At 43.9% G+C, this 22,227-nt stretch overlaps 2 protein-coding genes across 4 annotated transcripts in view; one reads left to right on the top strand and one right to left on the bottom strand.

Annotated features, from left to right (window-relative positions):
- Positions 1-5,251, top strand: part of ARK2N (arkadia (RNF111) N-terminal like PKA signaling regulator 2N) — a 98,185-nt gene extending 92,934 nt beyond the window's left edge. For all 3 annotated transcript variants that reach the window (XM_050767968.1, XM_050767967.1, XM_050767969.1), the window contains one exon: positions 573-5,251. In XM_050767968.1, the coding sequence (XP_050623925.1) occupies positions 573-762 (190 nt within the window). In that variant the 3' untranslated portion in view covers positions 763-5,251. The remainder of the gene's footprint in view (positions 1-572) is intronic.
- Positions 1-22,227, bottom strand: part of ATP5F1A (ATP synthase F1 subunit alpha) — a 541,488-nt gene that overhangs the window by 177,427 nt on the left and 341,834 nt on the right. The window lies entirely within an intron of this gene.

Genomic DNA, 22,227 nt, shown 5'->3' with positions numbered 1-22,227 from the left:
AACCAAGTGCTTCTGTTGTGACCTTCAGGACAAGGGAAATTGATCCTTTATTCATGATCTGTTACTGACAGACTTTTAGAAATTTAATCTATAAAAGGGTATTACTGTCACTGTCTTTGAAGGCATTATTACCAATTATAAAGCTTATTTTAAGAACAAGTTTTAACTATTTTTTTTACTGTTTGGTTTGTTCAGACTAAGATTGTTTGGGCATCTTTGTTCTGGATTTATGTGTTGCCCTGTCATGAAGATCCCAGAGGTGTAAATGAGTCCAGAGAAACATCCTCTCACCCATGGTCAGTGACTAATTTAGACACAGCTCAGGAGTTTCCGGCTGAGATAAGACCCTTGGCCTTTTTAAGGCTAAATTGAGAGAGGGACCAAGTGGAGTGTCGTGGGGTGGGGAGAGAGGGAGACAGAGATGGAGGGAAGGATATTGATTGTGGGTTTTATGAACTTGCATACTAGGTTTATCTTAGTAAAAATGTTGATCAGTACAACTGAGGTCATATCGTCTTCTGTTTTTCCTGTGGTGGAATTAACCATGCTTTTGTTCTTCATCTCGATTGCAGGTGTGTTCATCCTCGAGGTGGTGTGATTCAGAGTGTTTCTTCATGGAAGCATGGCTCGGGCACGCAGTATGTTAGCACCAGGCAAACACAGTCATGGACTGCTGTGACTCCCCAGCAGACTTGGGCTTCACCAGCAGAAGTTGTTGACCTTACCTTGGATGAGGATAGCAGGCGTAAATACCTACTGTAATACAATGTCACTGTGTTTCCTCTGCACTGTTCCCTTCCACTTCCTCATCCTTTGTGACATGGAAGTTCATTGTCATAGCTTCAGCTTCAGAAGCTGTTTGTGGCATTTGTAGGATTCAAACTCATGGAAAATTCCCTCCTCTTCCCCTTTTTTTAATTAAAAGAAGTCACTTAGGAAAATAACTTATCACAGAGAAAAGAATTTCTTCCTTCACTCAGTAGGAATATGAGAATGATGAATTTTATTAGACAGCTTTATTTTACTTGGTGACTTTTAATCTTAGGAAACTCTGCCTTCCTTTTAGAATAATATTTTAATTGCCAGGCAAAATGGGTTTCAGTTTTTGAATCTTGTATTTATTTTTCTGTATAATGAAATTAATATCTAGACTTGACCACTATCTGCCCACCCCATTGGCACTTCCATCTTAGGGCATTCGCACACATATCAGTCAGGTCCTTATTGGCACCTAGTAGGGCATGTGCATTTAAAAACCTGTCCTTAAAAATAGAAGACAGAAGTATTAAAAGTATTTTTTCTTTATTTTAAGTAAGTCTTCTGCCTTCTTTCCTGAGTTTGCTCCTGTTGACTTCCCACAGCACAGATAATTGACATGTCCCTTTGTGTTTATAAATACTACTAAGGTGACTTAGTTGGTCTCCTTGTTGCAATAATTAATAACTCTTTGCAAAATGTCTCCTTGGAGACAGAGGCATTTCAGATAGATACCCACCATGAGGTTTTCTGGGCATCTGAAAGTATTAAGAGTTCAGTGGGAAAAATCTCTCTCCCTCGGCTTTTTTTTCTGGTTTAGTCAAATAATGGGTGAACATAGAAACCTGTTGGGAAGAATATGAAAAGTTACGTGGCCTCTGAGGCTACAGGCACTTGCAAATCTGAGAGGAAAGTGCTGTCTTTTATAGCTGGTCTCTATATAAAGAGGATGTAGCAACAACTGTTTAACATCCGAGATGAAGTGGACCTGATGTTGTATTTGGGTATTTTTCTCCTCTATCTTCTAAGAAAAAAAAATACCATAAGAAGAATCAGAATGTACCATAAGAAGTCAGATGCAAAGCACGTTAATTGGTAAGTTTTACAGTATCTAAAAGGATTAGCAAAGGGTAGTAGGAGCTTCAGGGAATTCAGGAAATGCCAGCATTGGAATTTTGTGGCATTAGTTACTACCTTCTTTCTTATAATATGTTGTAGTTACTAGTGAATTCTTTTAAAAGCAATACCTAGAGTTAGAACACTATTCTGCACAGGGGGAGTGAAGTAATATTGGTTTAGAAGACTTCACTTTTTGTTTTTCATGGTTTTTGTTTGCTTTTTTTGTGTGTGTTTGTTTCCATTGTTACCATTACTATGGCCCTTTGCCTCTCTCTCCAAATCCCCTGGTGGCTCTTCTTATCATAAGAGTATGAGAACTACCATTTTCAGTTTTCATTCAGCAAACAAATTTACCAAGTGCCTGCTCTGCATAAGGCACTGTGAGGGGTGGGTGCTCTGGGGGCTGCTGAGATGAATGACACACACCCCACATAAGCACGCATCAGAGTCTGCCTGCCTCCACCTGCCTGGCCTGTTCTTCTTCTTCTTCTTCTTCTTTTTTGTTTTGTAAAGACAAGTTTATTCCTTTACCCTTCTTGTTGCATTAGTTCTCCTATATATTCCTTCTTCTTTGATCTTCTCTGATAACATCTCATTTGATCTGGCCTCTGTCCTTCATCGGTTTTTTTTTTTTTTTTTCTGCTTTTATTAGATCAGGCTTTTAAGATCATGAACCTCCAATTTTAGCAAATCAATCTCTCACATGGCCACAATTCTAGACAAAAACCAAAGACCCAGAGGCCAGAGCAAAGTAGGACCGTCTGAAGATTCACTACTGGTGTATCTTTGGACCTTCACATTTTACTTTAGGATTAATTTATTGAATTTTACTGTTACACATAGTTTTTGACTTGAATTAAAATACTAGACAAAGCAGAAATGTACAATTTCTGGTCTGTGTTTTCCAGGAAAATCATAGAGAAGAGAATAGAGTGGATTATGTGACTTGAAGTTTTTGCAGCTTATTTTTTCCCCCCACTATCAGGGCAGAGGCCCATTTTAATGAATGTTTTTGCATGACCTGTTCTTAAGTTAACCACATATTTTTTTTCCCCAATTCCACACAGCAGGTGATTTCCCGTGACGTATTTTCTTCATAGTCCCTAATAGTCATCCTCTACAGAGTTGGTGTGCTGTGTGCACTGTGGATGAGGAACAGAGTGGAGCTGTAACCAGTCTCTTCTCTGGCCCTTTGCGTTTATGTCAGCTTGCACTTTTCCCTCACTTATTCCTAGTCCAGCTCCCAACTGCCTGACTTAATGGACCAGAACAGAGATTTGGATATTAAGATGAAGAGGGGAGGGGAAGGGATGGTGGAGATAGACAGCTCTCCCCTACTAGGTCGGGACATTTCCCTAATAACTGTAGAGAGACTGTGTCAACTCTCCTTTCATTGCTGTTTTCAGAAGAGTGGAGAGTGTGGTTTCAGGCAAGGTATTAATGATACAATTCCGTGGTATACAACTCCTGTGACATTTGAAGTTTATTTTAAAGGGATTTTTCTTAATCAGAGTTTTACGTTTGGTAGCATAAGTAGTTCTTTATGCTTCACAGGACATTGTCTTCAGAGTAATCTCTCTGCTAAAATGGTACACATGGGTCACAGATTGGTTTATGCCACTGACTTGGGAAAGTTTCCATTCCCTCCGATTTGTGAAAAACAGAGCAGTGACCTAGCTGTTTTATCATCATGACTGCCATGTAACCAACCTATAATTGCTGCTCTCCAGTAATTGTCTTTTCATTTTGATGGTAGGGGCCAGACTGAATGAATAATGCATTCTTTTTTATTCAGTTTATTTCATTCAGTTTATTTTTGGCAAACATCCCATAAACTTTGCTTTTATTATCAATTATCAATATGAATCGTCTGGTTTACTAATTTAGTCATTTGTTCATCTTTACTTTTAGTAGATTAGCACCATAACTAACAAGATAAGTTTGTTACCTGCTTTTCATACTGTCACAAAGGTTTTTGAAAAAGCTGGGGACACTATTTTGTCTTTTAAACTTTTTTTTTTAAGGCAAAGCAAGCACCCCAATCCCTGTTCTCCAATATGTGTATGATGTGACTTCCATGTAGATATAAAAATGATTGTGCCCTAACCAAACTTCCTCAGATTGTGCACTGTTTGTTTAAAATAATCACGTATTTTAGTCTGATGCTGTTGTATTTTTTCATTTTATTTAAAACACTACTTACTTCTTATTCTCTTAACAAATTTTAAAAGGTAGTGATCTTAAAAAAAAATCACTGGATAACTAGGAAATATTTTTGTTGTTGTTTTGTTTTTTAAAGAGTACAGAGGCCATTGAAGCCTTTTGCTCCTCTTACCGTGAAAATGAAATGTTAGCCATTGTATGGCTAGGAACCAATGCACTTGGCAGTTAATGGATCTGCTGTTGCTGGAGTGTGAGTGTGGACTTGATGCAGTGACGACAAATCATTGCTTAGAATTAATGTTTTCAAATGTGCAACTCTAGTTTTTAAAACAAAAATTGGTTCTTTACATTCATTATTTAGGTTTTGTTTCCCTTTAGTATTTAATGGTCTTTGGAGAAAAAATAATAAAACAGAGTGTTATATATATATTTTTTGGTGCAAGATAAGATTTTCTGTTTTTTGAAATAAGTCTGTAGCATAAAGGTTAAACTATTTTAAGACAAAATAAAATAGAGTGTATTTAAACAATGATATCTTCTGAGGTTTTTTAATTTTTTTTATTTTTTATTTTTTTCCTATCTGCTTCAGTTAACTAAGTGGTACCTGGAGCAGTTTCCAGGTTACCTTTTGAATGTGAAAGATTCTATTTTGTTAACAGGTCTTATCTTTATAAGATGTCTGAGTTTCAAAGCAAGAGCTGTATCCTTGCAAGGTTACTTGCAAAACTACTCCCAAGAAGTAGTTTTCCTCAAGAATTTTTAGTTCTGCTTGTACTGGAAAATGATCTATTAACAATTAGGAAACACAATATTAACAAGTAGGAAATATCTTTAGATTTTTGAAATGGTTCTTTTATACCACCCTGTATCTAAGATGTAGACATATTCATACCTATAAGAAACTCTGGCTGGGTGCGGTGGCTCACACACCTGTAATCCCAGCACTTTGGGAGGCCAAGGTGGGCGGATCACCTGAGGTCAGGAGTTTGACACCAGCCTGGCCAACATGGCAAAACCCCGTCTCTTCTAAAAATACAAAAATTAGCTGGGTGTGGTGGTGGGGGCCTGTAATCTCAGCTACTCAGGAGGCTGAAGCAGGAGAATCGCTTGAACCCGAGAGGCAGAGGTTGCAGCGAGCCAAGATCGTGCCACTGCACTCTAGCCTGGGCAACAAGAGCAAGACTCTGTCAAAAAAAAAAAAAAAAAAGGAAAACTCTTCTTTGACTCTAGAAGGAAATAGTTTACCTAGGATCTCACGTTTGAACCCTTTTGCCCTTGGATGCTGCTTTTTGAAGAAGAAACTAGGCACAAGTAAGTAATATAATCTGTAGCTAGTGCTTTATCTCATTTGGACTGCTTCTTTCTGTTCTTTTGCAGGCATTTGGCCTTTCCTTCCCTTATTGGTTTGTTTTTCAGAGTAGATGCCAGCTATTTATAATTATAGTCTAATCAGAAAAATTACAGATAAAGAGTCTTTACCAAATATATATATATCTCTTCAGCTCCATTTTTGCAGCCAAAGTAAAGTGAATTTCTTCTAGGTTTTGTTTTAACCACACTTGGAACCAAGTGCTCTATGAAAGAGCGATCCTCCTAGGTCATTGGTAGGTACTATTTTATTTTATTTTATTTTTTAATGATTCCATGATTGAAAGCACTGATTCATAGAATTAAAGAAGTTCTGGGCTACAGTGGAACTTTAGCTGGGAGAATCTGCCTGGAGCAGAAGAAAGCAACAGTAAGTAGTGGTAGGAGCAGTGAGCTCAGAAAAAGATGCAAGTAATGGTCATGAGTGTCAGAAATTGGGAAAGAGCACCCATTCACTTGATACTCTCTGTTGGTTTAATCCATGTACTGCTCCACACGTGACATGCCTTCTAGGTGGAAATGGCTTTAGGCAGGGATCCCTCTGTGTGATGAAGATTCCCTGCCAAGCCTTGAGGACCCATTTGGTAGAGTAGGGTGAATGATGGGAGTGAGTGCTGGCAGCAAAGTCAGCCCTCAGAAAGGAAGTGTGGCAGCAGCAGGTGGTATAATCTGTTCATAGACCCTGGCCTGCTGTTGGGAACACACCTTGGTTGTAAATTATATCTGTCTAACTTCTTACTCTTTAGTGAAGGAAGCTATTTGGTGCCAGCTTTTTCTTTTTTATTAAATTTTTTTTTCCCCATTGGCCTTGCTGAAGCTTTTAGAAGACACCAGCTTTTTCTTTTGTGCTTTGGTAATTGACATATCAGAGTCACATCTGTTCCTCTTTCATGATTGCTCCATACTGAGAGTGGAAAGGTAAAGTGTAGTGGACTGTTCAGCCCGCACTTTTGTGACTGATTCTAAAGCGAGCAAATCTGACTTGAGGCTGGATCTTGAATTCTGCAGCATGAGAGGGTTAGACCAGAGGCCAGGTGAGTGACTTTAGGCCTGACCCAGGGAACAGGAGATCCCAGAAAGGCCAAGTGACTGCTAAAGGATTTGGTTTCTGCACCTGTAAAATGAAGAATGTCTCAGGTTTATTTTTTGAAAGTAAAAGGCTGTGCGATTTTAGGGGATGATTCATTGTTCTGCAGAGCCATCAGGCTTTTCAAACAGTAACTCAAGAGAGCTGCTTACTCCAAAAAACTGCTCAAAGGACTATAGTTCTATCATCTCACTTAAACCTTGGGAAGGCATTGGATGACTAACACCCACAGAACCTTGAATTTCTACAAGCTATTTTCAAAGTTTTAAAAGAATGTTTATTTCAAAAATTACACATGGGGTAAGAAGTACAGATTATCCTAATTTTACAGATGGGAAAACTGATAGAAGAATAACTGTGTATTTGGATTTACATAGGTAGACTTTGGGAGAGTAGATTTTTAAAAAAAAAATGGTTCAAATTAGAACCTTTTAACTGTTCAGAAAAACAAAACCTCAATTTTCTGGTTTTCCTGCCCATTTTCTCTGCTTCACTTAGGGCAGAGAAAAAGCAAGTTGCAGAATGTGCACTACATGCTATTTGTTTGAAATTTAAAAAGACAGTATAATACTGCATACTGATAAAGGATACATATGTAGTAAGAGTATAAACATGCATGAGAATAATAAACACCAAATTCAGGGTAATAGTTGCCTCTGGAAGGGGGGAACGGAGGGGTCACAGAGGACTTCAGCTTTATCGGTAAAATCTCATAAGTTGGGTAGCAAAGACACAAATGTATGTTATTCATTGTACCTGTTTGTATATCTTAAATATTTCTTAATCAAATTAATTTTTTTCCTGAGAATGAAAACTCTTTTGTGACTTTCCCAGTGTTAGTGGAAACAAGATCTGAAGCTGATTCCTTTTAGAAGCTCTCAACACTTCTTAGCTATGTCACCAAATGCATGAGCAACAACAGAAAACAAATTTGATAAATTAGACTTAACAAAAAAAGCTTTTGTACCTCAAAGGATGCCATCAAGAAAGTAAAAAGACAACCCACAGAATGGGAGAAAATATTTGGAAATACGAAATCTGATAAGAGACTTGTATCTGGAATATATAAAAAACTCTTACAACTCAATACTAAAAAAAAAAAAAAAAAAGAAGAAATCCAATTAAAAAATCAGCAAAGGATCTAAATAGACTCTTCTCCAAGGAAAATATACAGTGGTCAATAAGCACATGAAAAGATGCTTAACATTTCCATCAGAGAGCTGCCAAGATAAACCACAATGAGATACGACTTCACGCCCACTGGGATAACTAGAATAAGAAAGATAGGTATTGGTGAGGAAGTGGAGAAATCAGAACCATCGTACATTGCTGGTTATACATAATATAAAATGGTGAGTCACTTTTGAGTTTGGCTGTCCTTCAAAGGTTAAACCTAAGAGTTGCCATGAATGTTTATAGCAGCATTATTCATAATAGCCAAAATGAGAAAGAACCCAAATGTCTATCAACCAATGAGTGGATAAACAAAATACGATGTAGCCTTGTAAATGAATGTTATCCGGCTGTAAGTAGGAATGAAATGCCAATACATTCTACAACATTGATAATCCTTGAAATCACAATGTTAGCCGGGCACGGTGGCTCAAGCCTGTAATCCCAGCACTTTGGGAGGCCGAGATGGGTGGATCATGAGGTCAGGAGATTGAGACCATCCTGGCTAACACGTTGAAACCCCGTCTCTACTAAAAAAAATACAAAAAGCTAGCCGGGTGAGGTGGTGGGCGCCTGTAGTCCCAGCTACTCGGGAGGCTGAGGCAGGAGAATGGCATAAACCCGGGAGGCGGAGCTTGCAGTGAGCTGAGATCCGGCCACTGCACTCCAGCCTGGGCGACAGAGCGAGACTCTGTCTCAAAAAAAAAAAAAAATCACAATGTTAAATGAAAGGAACCAGGTACCAAAGACCACATATTATTCCATTTACAGGAAATATCCAGAATAGATAAATCTATAGAAGTAAAGTAGATTAGTGGTTGCCAGAGGCTGAAGGAGGTAGAAATAGGGAGTGACTGCTCATAGGTAAGGGGATTCTTTTTGGGGTCTTGAAAATACTCTAAAATTAGAGTGGTAGTAGTTGAACCTCTGAACATTCAGTAGCCCACCCTTATCCATGGTTTTGCTTTCTGTGGTTTCAGTAACCTGTCTATTGCAGTCTGAAAATATTAAATGGAAAATTTCAGAAATAAACAATTCATAAGTTTTAAGTTTCACACTCTTCTGAGTAGCATGATGAAATCTTGCACCGTACCTCTCTGTCCCACCTGGGTCATGAATTATCCGTTTGTCCAGCGCATCCATACTGTATATACTGTCTGCTCATGCAGATACTTAGTAGCTGTCTTGTTTATAAGATTGATCACAAGAAGGGTGAGTGTAGTACAGTCAGATTTGAGAGAGACAACATTCATATAACTTATTACTGTATATTAAAATTCTGTTTTGTTGGTACGTTGCCTCATTTATAAATTAAAGTTTAGGTATATATGAATAGGAAAAAACACTGTATTATAGGGTTCAGTACTATTCATGGTTTCAGGCATCCACTAAGGGTCTTGGAATCTATCTCTGGCAAATAAGGGGACTGTTGTTCTAATCAGCCTTGAATTATACACTTTAAAAGGGTGAATTTTATGGTATGCGAATTATATCTCAATAAAGCTGTTATATGAAAATACACATAACCTTTGGAATTGAGAGTGTAGTGCCTTAAGCTGTTAATACCATGTTATGAATAGGTACCACACTTCAGAAAGTGAGTTGAGATAGTGGAGGTAGGAAGGATAGTAGGCAGGTACAGCTCAGCTACAGGGGACCCCAAAGACCAAGATGGCAGTCACTGAAGGTGAGCATGACCAACTTTCTCCCTGGCTGCAGGCTTCCCTGACCCCGAGATGTGCCTTTAGTAGGAGACCTATCCCCTGTGAAGAGAAATGTGGCTTGCTGAGGTTTCTGTGACATCCAAACCTGCCACCGAAGGATGAAGATTATTCAGAAAGAAACTAACCTTTATTCCCTGCTGAAATTTGAGTGCTTATCAACTGCCAGGGAGCATTCCACAGACAGGCTTTTGGGAGGTGGGGTAAAGGGTGCAGGCATTTTTCCCCTCTGGGCAAGAACATCACCATAGCTTGTGAGCTCCTGGGCCTGCCCCTGGCTTTTGCCCAGAAAGTTTTGCAGTCACTCTGACATCCTACCAGAGAGGCTGTAACTCCATCCTTTGGGCACTGAGGTGGGGATGGGGATGCTTTCTCGTTATACATGCCGTTTCCTTCTGAGATGCTGCTTCCATGATTCCCATTCCCTCTCTTGGTTGCAAGCCCTGAGAGTCACTGCTGTAACTGCTGAAATTTCATGGCATTCCTTAGGGGTGTGAAGGCAGAAAACATGTTGGGACCTTGACTTTAGTCAGTGCTGGGCACATCTCTTTGGTTCATTTAATAGTCTACATCTCCTCAAGTCTTGGCTGAATTCTTGCTGATTAGTTTGGGCTCTTGGTAGAGTGGATTCATTTGCCATTACGTTAAAAGTGGCTATCTTAAGAATGCAAACCTTTTATTCAGGTGAAATATGCAAAAAATTTTCAGCATCCTTTCAGGCACCAACCAGTTAGAATTAACACTGGAGGTGTGGCTGCCACAAGTTCCTGGAACCGCAGTCCGTGGCAGATATGGAATTAACCCTAACACTGCTAGACTGTGTGAATCCTCGGGCGCTGCCAGGGTGGGGAAGAAGGCACTCAAGCAGTTCAGGGCAGGGGCCCTTTACCAGCTGGAACTGAAGTATGTCATTGTTTTAATAGCCAATAGAACCAAAGAATGCATTTGCTTAACCTCTCCGGACCTCAGCTTCTTCACTCATAAAATGGGGATAATAGTTCCTACCTTGCAGGATTGTCATAAAGAGTTAATGAGTGGAGGTCTAGTTCGCTCCATCCATCTTGTCAGCCCTACACTGGTCCTTATTTGGCTAGCTCAGCTGAGAAGTGTGTATAACAAAATCTGTCTGTAGGCCTGCTGACTATTTCACAGGAACACCGTTAAAGCATTACGTGCATCCTTGAGACATAAATGAAGTACTTTAGAGAAAGGAGCAAGCAACAGTTGGGTATATGATAACTGGCATGGGGTGGCAAAAAAATCACAAGTCCCAAGATCTAGGTTTGGGTCATGTCTTCATTGCTAACAAGCTGTGTGACCTATGAGGCCAGCTACCTCTGGTTCTTACCTTCTTCATCTCTAAAAGGGAGGATAGTTGTATGCCTACCACCATCCCTGGATTTGCTGTGAGGGATCAAATAAGACAACAGGACAGCAGTTTGGAATTTGCAGATTCAGATGACTATAGAAGCAACGCTGTTAATGGAAATAATTCGTTGGTCCAGATAAAAGTCAAATGGGGAGTGTGGCAAACTGGATAGAATATATGCTAATATAAAGGAGGAAGTTGCAACTGTTATGAGAGTAAATGTTCAATGTTGCCATATCTATGGATTTTTCAAGAGAAAATGGAAATCTGGATTTTAAAAATGTAGATGTGGAGTTTCTGATTCGTAAATGTTCGTGTGTGGCCATGGTCAGGTCTGCTGAATATATAGTTTGAAAAGACCTGTTGGTTCAGGAAGGAAGAAAAATTGGGTGGGCTGTCACCGATGTGCCACCTTCCCCACTCCACACTGTGAGCCTCCCTGGCCTGGGATAAAAAACAGTGAGCCTAGGGTGGTTCTGGTGCTCTGAACCCCATTTTTGTGCAGACTACTGAGACCTGGAGTTACAATTGAGGTACTGCTGTAAGGGACTGAGTGCACCCAGGGACCTGTGGTCACTTGCGTCCTTGGTCTGATGTTTCCTGTGTACCTCTCTGGCTGGCTAGACAGGTAACCAAAGAGAATGGAGGTCAGCTCTGGGTCATCAGTCTTGAAAGTCTTAACCTGGATCAATCCTGTTTGTCCTCTCAGCCAGGAACTGTGTGGGCCAAACAATACTTGTCTAGAGGACTGGTTTAGCTTGAGGGCTGGGGGTTTACTCCTTCTGGAATATGCACATTTCACTGATTGAGCCAGCGCTTAGTATTTGCTATGTGCTAGGCACTCGGCCAGACCCTGGGGCCAATCCTCACCCTCAAGTAGCTGGCTCTGTCTGATATAACAAACTATTGTCACAAAACCTGACAAATGCTGCTAAGATTAGCACTCAATGCAGGGTGCTTTGGGAACAAAAAGACTCCCTAAACTAGCTGGTGGGATGGAATGAATGAATGATGGAGGAGCTCTTGCAGAAGGCAATAGTTCAGCTGAGTTTGAAGGATGAGTAGGAATTAATGAAATCCAGGGAGGTAAAGAGTGGAGGGTGTGGGTAGGAGTCATTCAGATACAAAGCTCAGGCATGGCATGGAGGTGAGAGAGAGCACGTCTCAGTAGAGGGACTGGTAGTTGGGAGAAAGCAGGAGTGATAGGGAGCAAGCTGGAGACGTAAGAGCTATATGGCAATGGACCTTGAATGCCTCACTAACATTCCACAGACATGCCACCTCTGGAAACCAATAGAACATGTTTATTACCTACAAAAAGCCTACTGTTGGAGGTAGAAAGCGGGCATCTGGATACATAAATGCAACAAAAATGTACCTCCGAAATGATGGGGAACAATGTAAGTATTGTATAGAAGGGAGGAATAAGAGCCACTCTCCCTGGAAGTGGAGTGAGTTAGAGGAGAATTGATATTGGAAGTAGGGAATTTTATTAGGAAGCTTCTGCAGGAATCGAAACAGATAAATGATGAAGGCTGAATCAAGGCAGTGGGAGGGGAAATGGAAAAGAGAGGTCAGAATGAAGAAAGTTTGAATCTGTGGGACTTGTTGATGCAATGTTGGCGGGGGTGAGGGATGAGGTGAAGAGCCCATGGGTGAGGAAGAAAGGCTGCCAGATGTTGCATTCGCTAAGTAGGAAATACAGACAAGGCATCAGGTTTGGAGAGTGCAGCAGGTGCTTTTGGGTCACGTGTGCCCTCTGAGGTGAGGATAAGTTAATTGCCTTTTGTATGCTCTACCACAGTGGTCCCCAACCTTTTTGGCAGCAGGGACCCATTTTGTGGAAGAAAGTTTTACTGGGGACTGAGGGGGGAAATGGTTTCAGGATGAAACTGCTCCACCTCAGATCATCATGCATTAGTTAGATTCTCATAAGGAGCATGCAGCCTAGATCTCTCACATTTGCAGTTCACAGTAGCATTTGTGCCCCTATGAGAATCTAATGCCACAGCTGATCTGACAGGAGGCGGAGCTCAGGTGGTAATGCTTGCTCACCCGCTGCTCACCTCCTGCTGTGCGGCCCAGTTACTAACAGCCACAGACGGGTACTGGTCTGTGACCAGGGGGTTGGGGACCCCTGCTCTGGCATTACGAAGAACACATGGTGCTCTTTGGCTTTGGAACGCAACACATACCATATTTAGAAATACTGCTCCAACCCATTCATTGCATGACTTGAAGCAAGGAAAGGCTCTGCAGCACAAGCCAGGCTACAGTGCTAGCTGCCCTGTCACTTGGACCATATGACCCAGCAAATCCACGATGCCAGAAGTATTCCCAGTAGAACATGAAGTGTGGAGTCTCTGGCAAGCTGCAGTAGGAGAGGTGTATTATAGATTCCTAAGGATTTTGGAGCAAGGCTATGCCTTCTGCAGCAAAGAACTATAAACATTTTGAAAGTCAGATCCCAATGTATGTTGGGTCCTGGTAGAGACAGAGCATCTGACCACTGGACATAATTAATCAAGACATCAGAGATGTTTATCATGAGCTGGGTTTTGTGCCACTCAGGTCATAAATTCAAGCAGGCAAACAGCAATTCATTCTAAGATGGAAGGTGTACATCTCAGGGATCAGGCATGAACAGGGCCAGAGGGTAAAAGTAAGCAGCACATGCCTCTTCCTCAGGCCCCCAAGGCCGGCACCCTGTTGCGTTAATGACTCCTTCACTTCACACCAAGGGTTTTCTTGTGACTAGTCTAGAATAATCCTAGGCCTAGTTCATTGTGTTCGTGTTAGCCAAAATGGACTGCTGTTTCTATTTAAAGCTCCAGTTAAGGTAACCCTGAAAGACAGTGGGTAGGGGAAATTCTTGCAGTGGGCAGAGCTTCAAGCCTCTTCATGTACACCTGCTCACCAACTTAGAAAAGAGGGAAAGGTGGTATGCAGGCTCACACAGAACTGTCACAGTTGCAGCTGAAATCAGAGGTTGAAGAAGGGAATGTGATGAAATTTCTGATTTGTAAATGTTCGTGTGTGGCCATGGCCAGTCCTGCTGAATATGCAGCTTGAAAAGACCTATTGGTGCAGGAAGAAATAAAAATAAGGTGGACTGGAAGTGCCACCTTCCCCACTGCACACTCTCTGAGCCTCCCTGGCATGGGATAAATCTACCACTCCAAGCCACTTATGCCCCACATTAAGACTGTCTTGTCACTGAGTCTTCAAGGTGGCAGCCAGTCATCTAGTAAAAATACTTTGTACAGGAAAGTAGAACAGGCTACAACCTTGCTCACTGTTGCAGCAGATCTGGAGGCTGAAATTGCTGTTCATTATCTTCCTTCTTTCTATTCTAGATTGTCCTTATTGCAGTACATAGGAGTGTATGTATTTCTGTTGCTTGAACTGTATGACTTAGGATTCCATAAGAATACATATGGAATCTTGGGCAGCAAGCGGCTTGGCTGATTGGTCAGTCACGGGCCTCAAAGGAAAAGGATGAGAAGGGAGACAAGGAGGCCTGTGGATGATCCCATGGGAGTGGGCACAAATGCTTCCCAGAGAGCATCCACCATGGGAAGGGTGCTGAACAGCAAGGTGGATGATGTGACTCACCCTGTAGAGGCCAGCTTCGTCCCCAGGGCTTGCACAGTAAGCCTGTGAATGGAGTAGCCATGGTGACCAGGATGGAGGCGAGGCGTGGGCCCACGGAGATAGCTACTGCCACTGCTGACTGGTGATCTGTCAGTGCAGAGACAGGCCCTGAGCCTTTGGTCAGCCAGCCACTTGAGGCATCTTGACTACATCAGGCCCCTTCCACCTTGGAAAGGGCAGCAAATCCTTTTTCCTGGGGTTGCTACCTCTGGTGTTAAGCTGAGGGTTTCTGGAGTGCCTGATTTATCTACATATGATGCCTCATCACATCACTGTAGATTAAGGGGCCCATGTTACGGCAAATTAAGTGCAATAAGGGTTGCATGACCGGGGGTTCACTGATCTGGTATATACCACAACTAGAGGAAGCCATGGACCTAATAGAATGATGGGATTGCTCGTTAAAAACTCAGTTTCCCAGAGTCAAACCATAAAGGTAAAAGATATATGTATATTAAAAGACTCAGTTAAGGTTCCCAACTCAAGGATGATACACTGGGGTTGGCTATTGTCAGGATAGGTGATATGTGGTACTGTGTCTCCAGTTGCTAGAACACACAGATTCAGGAATCAGGGGTAGATACAGGATTGGTCCCTCTCACCATCACTCTCAGTGATCCACTAGCACCAAGGTGAAAGAATGTCTAGCATTCAAAAAATATACTCAAGAATAGATCTGAAATCCAGGAGAATGTCTCTTGGTGCCATGGGCCCTTGTAGCAAGCATGGCCTGAAAAGGCCAAGTCACCTGAGGGCTCAGACCCCCATGGATGTCAGTAACTGTCAACCCATCAGGCAAGCAACCTAGACCAGCTCAAGTGCTGACAATGAGGGCAATCCTGAATAGAGGCTGGAGAAGGAAGACAATGAACAGCAACGTCGGCCCCTGGATTTACGGCAGCAGGGAGCGGGGTTGTAGCTCCTCCTGTTAACTTTCTTGTATGAAATATTTTTGCTAGTTGCCTGGCTACCACCTTGAAGACCCAGTAACAGAATGGACTTAATGAATGTGGGGCATGAGTGGATCAGAGTGGTGCAAGCCGGGAGTAGACCACTTTCCATGTCCTGCATCACATCCCCTTTCTTGGCCTCTGACCAGCTGCAGCTGTGGTAGGCAGTTCTGTGTGAGCTTGGACTCATGCTGACAGCACCCCAATTCCATCACACGGAGTGCATCATTCTGATTTCTATTTCAGCTCCTACTCCAAAGTCTCAGGAGTCTGTTTGGCTTGTGTGACTCAAGCAGAGCCCAGAAATTAGGGGAGTTAATGGCCCTGGGACAACCCTCACCAATGGAGGATGGGAGCCGGTAGACAAATGCCCCAGCCTCTTTGAGTTGGATAGTTCTGGGAAGCATTCTGTATGCTTTTCAGGAGATCCCAGCACAATTGAGCCCCCGTTGCTCATGGCAGTGACTTTGATGATGGACTTTATATTGGCTTTTCCTCCTCACTCTCACTTTTTCACTCTCCTCAATTCCTCACTCCTATGTCCTGAGATGAACTCCCAGTTAAACCACCTGCATCTAAATCCTTGTCTCAATCTCTGCTCCTAGGAGAATTCAAACTAAGACAGGAAGGAAAAGGTCAAGTTCACTCTGAGCTTGAGGTGCTGAAGAGACATCCAGTGGAAATGTGCAGCAAGGCAGCGGCCACGTGACTTTTGGAGATGCTGATTTATGTATCAGCATGTGGTGACAGATAAAAGCACAGGCTAGAGAAAATGCATTCCTAAGAGGCCAGTGCTGAAGCATTCTTCCAAGGCAGGGGTTCTCAACCAGGAACCATTTTACCTGCTAGCAAACATTTGGCAATGCCCGAGGACATTTTTGGTTGTCACAACAGGAACAGGAACCTGCTACTGGCATCTAATGAGTAGAGGTGAGGGATGCTGCTGAACATCCTACAGTGCACAGGCCAGAACCCCATAATAAAGAATGATCCAGCCCAAAATGTCACTAGTGCTGAGGTGGAGAAACCTGTTCTAAGAGCATTGCATAGCTGCTGCGAGAGTGATGCTGTGAAAGCTGGAGTTTCACGTAGCCAGAGGGGCCAGCAGGCAGTGCTGCAGGGGCCATGGGAAGTAAGAACCAATTATTGCCCATTGAGTTCAGCAACTGCCAAAACAATTTTATCAGCACCATGGGGCAGAAGCCAGTGCCTTGAAGGCAGTTAATGAAGATGAGTACAGATTCTTTCCATGAGCTTTGAGGGGAAGGAAAAGAACAAGTATTTGGGCTTAGCCAGAAGGAGCTGTAGAGTCAAGGAAGAGTTCTAAAAGATACTGGAATGATAAACATCCTGTATATGCTGATGACAGAGCACCAGTGGGGACACCAGAAAGGGATGATTGATGGAAGAGAGAGAGCCCAGGGACATAATGTGGTACTCAAAGACAGATGAACTAACTTGGATCAGGTAAGGAAAACCTTCCCTGGAAGTTGGAAGGAGGCAAGGGTAGGCATAGTTATACCTACAGTTGTCAGGGAGGAAGGGTAGACTGTTGAGAGAGTTAAATCTATAAGCCTTTTTTTTTCTTTGCTTGTTTTGCAGGCTGTAAGTACAGAAGTGATAAGGTAAGAGGCCTGGTATTAATACCTACTTGTTGATTCATTACATATGGCGGTTTACTGCAGTTTGCATTGCTCTGCTTTCCCGAGGGTCTCCTTGGGAAGTTTGTCCTTCTTGCCTGGTGTGTTTCAGAGGTAAACACAGGGCAATCCCAGAAACTCGGGTTTTTCTTGAGATGCCAGCTGAGACTCCCTTTCTCTGTGGAATGCCCTGTGGAAACTCAAAGTTCACTCCAAGATGTTTGTGGACTTGGGGTGTAGGTTCTTGGTGTTACCTCTGCCTCTTGGTTCCTGTGTCTGCACGTGCTCCCTCTATTCTGCCATGGACTTAAAACTTGGACATGAAACCCTTCTGTTACTCTACAGAACTGCCCAGGCCCAAGCATTTGGGTGTGGGCTGGGTCTGCTTTAGATCTTGTAGTACCCTCGTGCCATTTTGTGAGCATGTTGGCGATCCTCGTTTCTTCACTGCTCCTCATCTGTTACCCTGCAAATTCCCCCCATCTTCAAATCTCTCTTCTACTATTTACCCAACTGTCCTGAGCTCCCCCGCCCCGAAACAGGCTTAGCTCAAATTATCATGGTGCACAGTAGACAAGAAAGCCTCCTCTTAGTCCGATTCATCCTCCAATAGAAGGCTGTTATCATGAAAAATAGTGAAAATGTACTTTCTGTCTGTAAGGCCACAGATTCAGTAGTTAGGGTTTGGGAACCTCAAAGAGGTCTAAACTAGGAAGGCCCCACTCTTTAAAGACCATAGTCTCATCTGTAAGGGATTAGCTTTGCCAGGGACCTTGTAGGGAGAAGTTGAAAGGCACAGCAAAGCTAGAGGCAAATGAAAGGCCCAGGTGGGAAGAGGGTCCTGGCCAACCCTGCCCCCCTCTGCTTGTCTCCAGAGGACTGGCCTGGAGGTCCAGAGGCCTGGCTTCTGGAACTTGCTACTCTACTCATCAGTCTATAATCTTAGGCCTTGGTACTCTCATCTGTAAAGTGAGCATAGTAAGGTGGGAACAAAGATTTGGTGATGTAGGATATATGCTTACCTGCCTCAGTAGCTACTTAATATGTTTTATTTTCTTTTTTGAGATAGGGTCTCGTCGCCGCCACCCAGGCTGGAGTGCAGTGGTGCCATCATGGCTCACTGCAACCTCTCCCTCTGGTCTCAAGCGATCCCCACCACCTCAGCATCCTGAATAGCAGGTGCAAACTACCACACTCAGCTATTTAAAACAACTTTTTGGTAGGGGGTCCAGTGGTCGGGGAGAGCTTTGGGGGGGTCACTAGATAAAGGGCCTTCCAGCACAATGGTTACTCCACCCCTTTGTGTTCAGGTTTCCTCGAGGGTCTTTGAAACGGAATGGTAGTAGCACCTACTTGTAGAGTGCTTGTGCTTGTGAGTGCTTGCACAGGCTGGTCTCAAACTCCTGGCCACAAGTGATCCTCCTGCTTTGACCTCCCAAAGTGCTGGGATTACAGGTGTGAGCCACTGTGACCGGTCAGCTACTTAATATATTTTACACACTATATCCCCTCTTTGATATTGCAGCAAGAGAAAGGCCCAGGCCTTAATATTTCTTGCTTGGATATTCAGAATCATAAACTAAATGGTTCTACATAATGAGCTAAATGATTCAACAGCTTCCTTCTTTCATGCTGGCCAGTCAGCCAGCCACAGTGGTCTGGAGACACAAATCCCTGGTGCCCCTCCGGAGCCTCTGCTCTACCTGAGAAGATGAAATGATTACAGACAAAGCCATCAACCACAGCGGAGACACTGTGGGACTGATGGCCAGGGAAGAATTTATTTTGGAAATAAAAATGAATTAATATTTTATTTTATTTATTTGATTATTATTATTATTATTTTGTATTTCGAAATTGGAACTCCCTCTGCACAGCCGCACAGTCAGAGCAGAGCCCTCCCGCCTAGCCGCACTTTACCAGGCTCCTGATGCAGTCCCGGCAGCGCCCAGCAGAGGCCGACCTAGCTCTTCCCTAGCTCCGGCTCTGGCAGAACGAGGCCGGTGAGTGGGTGCGGGGGCGTGGGGACGCGCTTGGAGATTTGGAGGCTGTTTCTCTAAGCCAATGTTTTGAAAACTTTGTTGACTATGATTCACAGTCAAACATAGATTTTATATCACGAGCCAGTATAGGCTTACGCACATGGATGTTTTGCTGAACAATACTTACTGTCACTACCTGAGTGCATTCTTGTCTATTTCTGTTCAGGTCTGCCAGATTGGGTCATTTAAAAGATGCTGCTTACACCCACTGGCTGATCTCACAACCCACCAATAGATGGAGACTTGTACTCAGAAACCTACTGGGAGTCTAGACTGGGCGTGGGGGTCCAGTGGTTGGGGAGAGCTTTGGGGTCACTTGATAAAGGGCCTTGCAGCACAATGGTTACTCCACCCCTTTGTGTTCAGGTTTCCTCAAGGGTCTTTGAAACGGAATGGTAGTAGCACCTACTTGTAGAGTGCTCGTGAGGTGCTTAGGACAGTGCTTGCCCCCAGGAGGCGCTCAGAAAAAGCAACTCTTTTTCCAGTTAGAAACAAGGATTGCTGTGGAGTGCGCAGCCTGCCTGGGTGTCTTGTGGATTCATTGACCCAACCTCTGTTGACACTGGTTACCAAAGATAAACAGTAGATGTGACAAGGGCTTAGGTGGCGATGACCACCGGGTGCTCTGGGAGCATATGGGCACCTGGAGGACTCCTTAGCTCAGTGGCTCTCCCAGTGTGGTTTCTGGACCCACAGCAGTAGCAGTCTCACCTGGGAACTTGCTAGAAATGCACATTTTCAGACCTAAACCCAGATGTATAGAATCAAAGTCTGGGGCCGTGCCCAGCAATCTGTTTTCATCAGCCTTCCTGGTGATTCTGATGCCTGCTCCAATTTCAGAATGACTGCCCATCGTTACCAGACTCACTACAAGTTACAGTCATCTGCAGGGCTTTTGTCTAGGGTGCACCCTGTACTGGTTTAATTGCAATGTCTAGGAGTGGGAGTCAGGTAGCAGGATTTTTACAAAGATTCCCAGGTGATTCCAGTGTGCATCAAAGTAGGGGAACTGCTACCCTAACCCAAACCTGGGCAGTGGGGCACCAGAGAAAGCTTCCTGGAGGGGTGTTAGATAAGCAGAAACCTTAAATGCAGTTGGGGCTTGATAGTGAACATGGGTTGGAGGGGAATGTGGAGGGGCTAGGAGGCCACTGGTGTCCATAGACATTTCTGAAGACACTATAATCTAGCGTTAAGAAGCTGGGGTACACGAGTTCAGTGTTCCAATGAGCTATGATCATGCCCCTGTACTCTGGGCTGGGTGACAGAGCAAGGCCTTGTGTCTAAAAATAAAGAAGCTGGGCTATGGGGATAAGCCGCCTGGGTGCGAATCCTGCTCCGCCCTTACCAGCTGTGTGACCATAGAAAGTCACTTAACCTCTCTGTTCCTCTTCCACACGGGGTTCCCATTCAGCACATATAGAAGGTGCTGGTGGGATGGGCATTATAATCATAAATTGAGCGAAAGGCCCAGAACTAAACCAGAATGTTTTGGGGAGCTTTGAGTGGCAAGAGATGGCACCAGCCAGATGAGAGGACAAAGCCACAAAAGGCTCTGGACCTAAAGGCACTAGGAAGCCATGGAAAGTGGCATGCATGGGGGAGCCACATGGAGATATGTGTGGATGTGCCAGAGAGCAACAAGGTGGAGGAGAGCAATCAGGGAGGGGCTTATCCCCAAGAGACAGGGGAGATGTGGTGGTGCCTGCCTGCCAGAGAGATGACTGAAGAGCTGAGATGGTGAAATAGGCAGGACTTGGAGACAAATTAGATTAGGTGGGAGTGGGAGAGGAGATGAAGAAATGTCCCTATTTCTGGGCTGGATGAATGAGGTGGTTGTGTCCTGATTTGGGGCACCCCTGCACACCCAGTCCCAGCACCAGGCTCTCTCTGTTCTGTAGACCGAGTCTGGGCCATAGGCATAGTGAGAGGAGCCTGCCGACTCACACTTCCCCCCACCTGACTTCCCAGGAACAATTTGAATGTTTTGGAGTCATTCGTCATCCCTCGGTTGAAGACAGTGAAGGCCCATCCAGGCAGACTGACTTCTTGTTACTGAATGTGTCATGCATGTTCCCACCTCCAGGCCTTTGCCCACACCTCCAGCTTTCCTCCCTGTCTACCAGAACCCAGCTGTCCATCATCCTCTCCTTCACAACACACCGCTCCTTTAAGGCTCGCCACTTTGAGCCCTCCTGACCTCAGCGATTGTCCTGGAAGTGGGCAGCAGTCGTGGATTGCTGCTCAATCGGATGTCAGTCCGTGCACCTGTGGCAACTGAAATATAAGCTCCTGGAGGCTGAAAAGGGCCTCCCAGGTCTCTGCCCCTCCCAAGATGCCTGGCTTAGTGTTTTGTCAAACAGATGTAGGATGAGGGCCCTGATTAGACTGGGAAGAAAACACAATTCAATTACCAGCCAGGAAGGACTTGTTGAGAATTGGATTATCAGCCTCTGGGGGCTCAGTGGGAGAGAACAAAGGGTGGGAACTTCTCACAGGATTGCCCTCCCTGGGTCTCCGGAATTGGGTATATCAGTTTCTGTAATGTGGTGCCTCTCCCATCCGGCAAGAGAGGTGGAGACAGCTGGGCTGAGCCCTCTTTGGCCTGTGCCAACTCCCTTCCAATCCGCTTCTCCCGGTGCCTGGAGGTGGAGGTGAAAGATGCCACCAGCACGCGCAAGAGGCAGGACCACGGCCAGTGCTCTAGAAAAACCACTTGGCCCCTAAGGACTCCCTTACTGTGTGCCTATGGCCATGTTAGGTGCTGCACAGGACGTGCCAGACTCAGACAGAAGCCTCAGAAATAACAGCCCCAGAAACAATGCCAGGGTAGAGGAAGTGAGAACTTGGACTTTGGACCCAGATAAACCCAGGTTTGGACCTGCAATTGTTCACAGTCTAAGGGTCAGTGCAGGAGCCTGAACCTTTCTGAATCAGTTTCTTCATCTGCTAAATGGTCATAATAGCAACTGTTATTCAAGTTATTAAAACTTTACACACACAGACACATATATATTCAAAAGTATGATACAGTGCTAAGTGATACACACGATGAAGTATTGTGGTCTTTAGCATGGTGTCTGGCATAGAGCAAGCTCCCAGTATGTGGCAGCTGTTGCTCCTGCTGTTGTTTCATTCTGGTTCTGAATAATTACCGGATTTGCAGGAAGGGAGAGTCCACCGAG

This window comes from Macaca thibetana, chromosome 18, assembly GCF_024542745.1.
Source record: "Macaca thibetana thibetana isolate TM-01 chromosome 18, ASM2454274v1, whole genome shotgun sequence".
Lineage (NCBI taxonomy): Eukaryota > Metazoa > Chordata > Mammalia > Primates > Cercopithecidae > Macaca > Macaca thibetana.
This window is presented reverse-complemented; position numbering and strand designations above follow the sequence as displayed.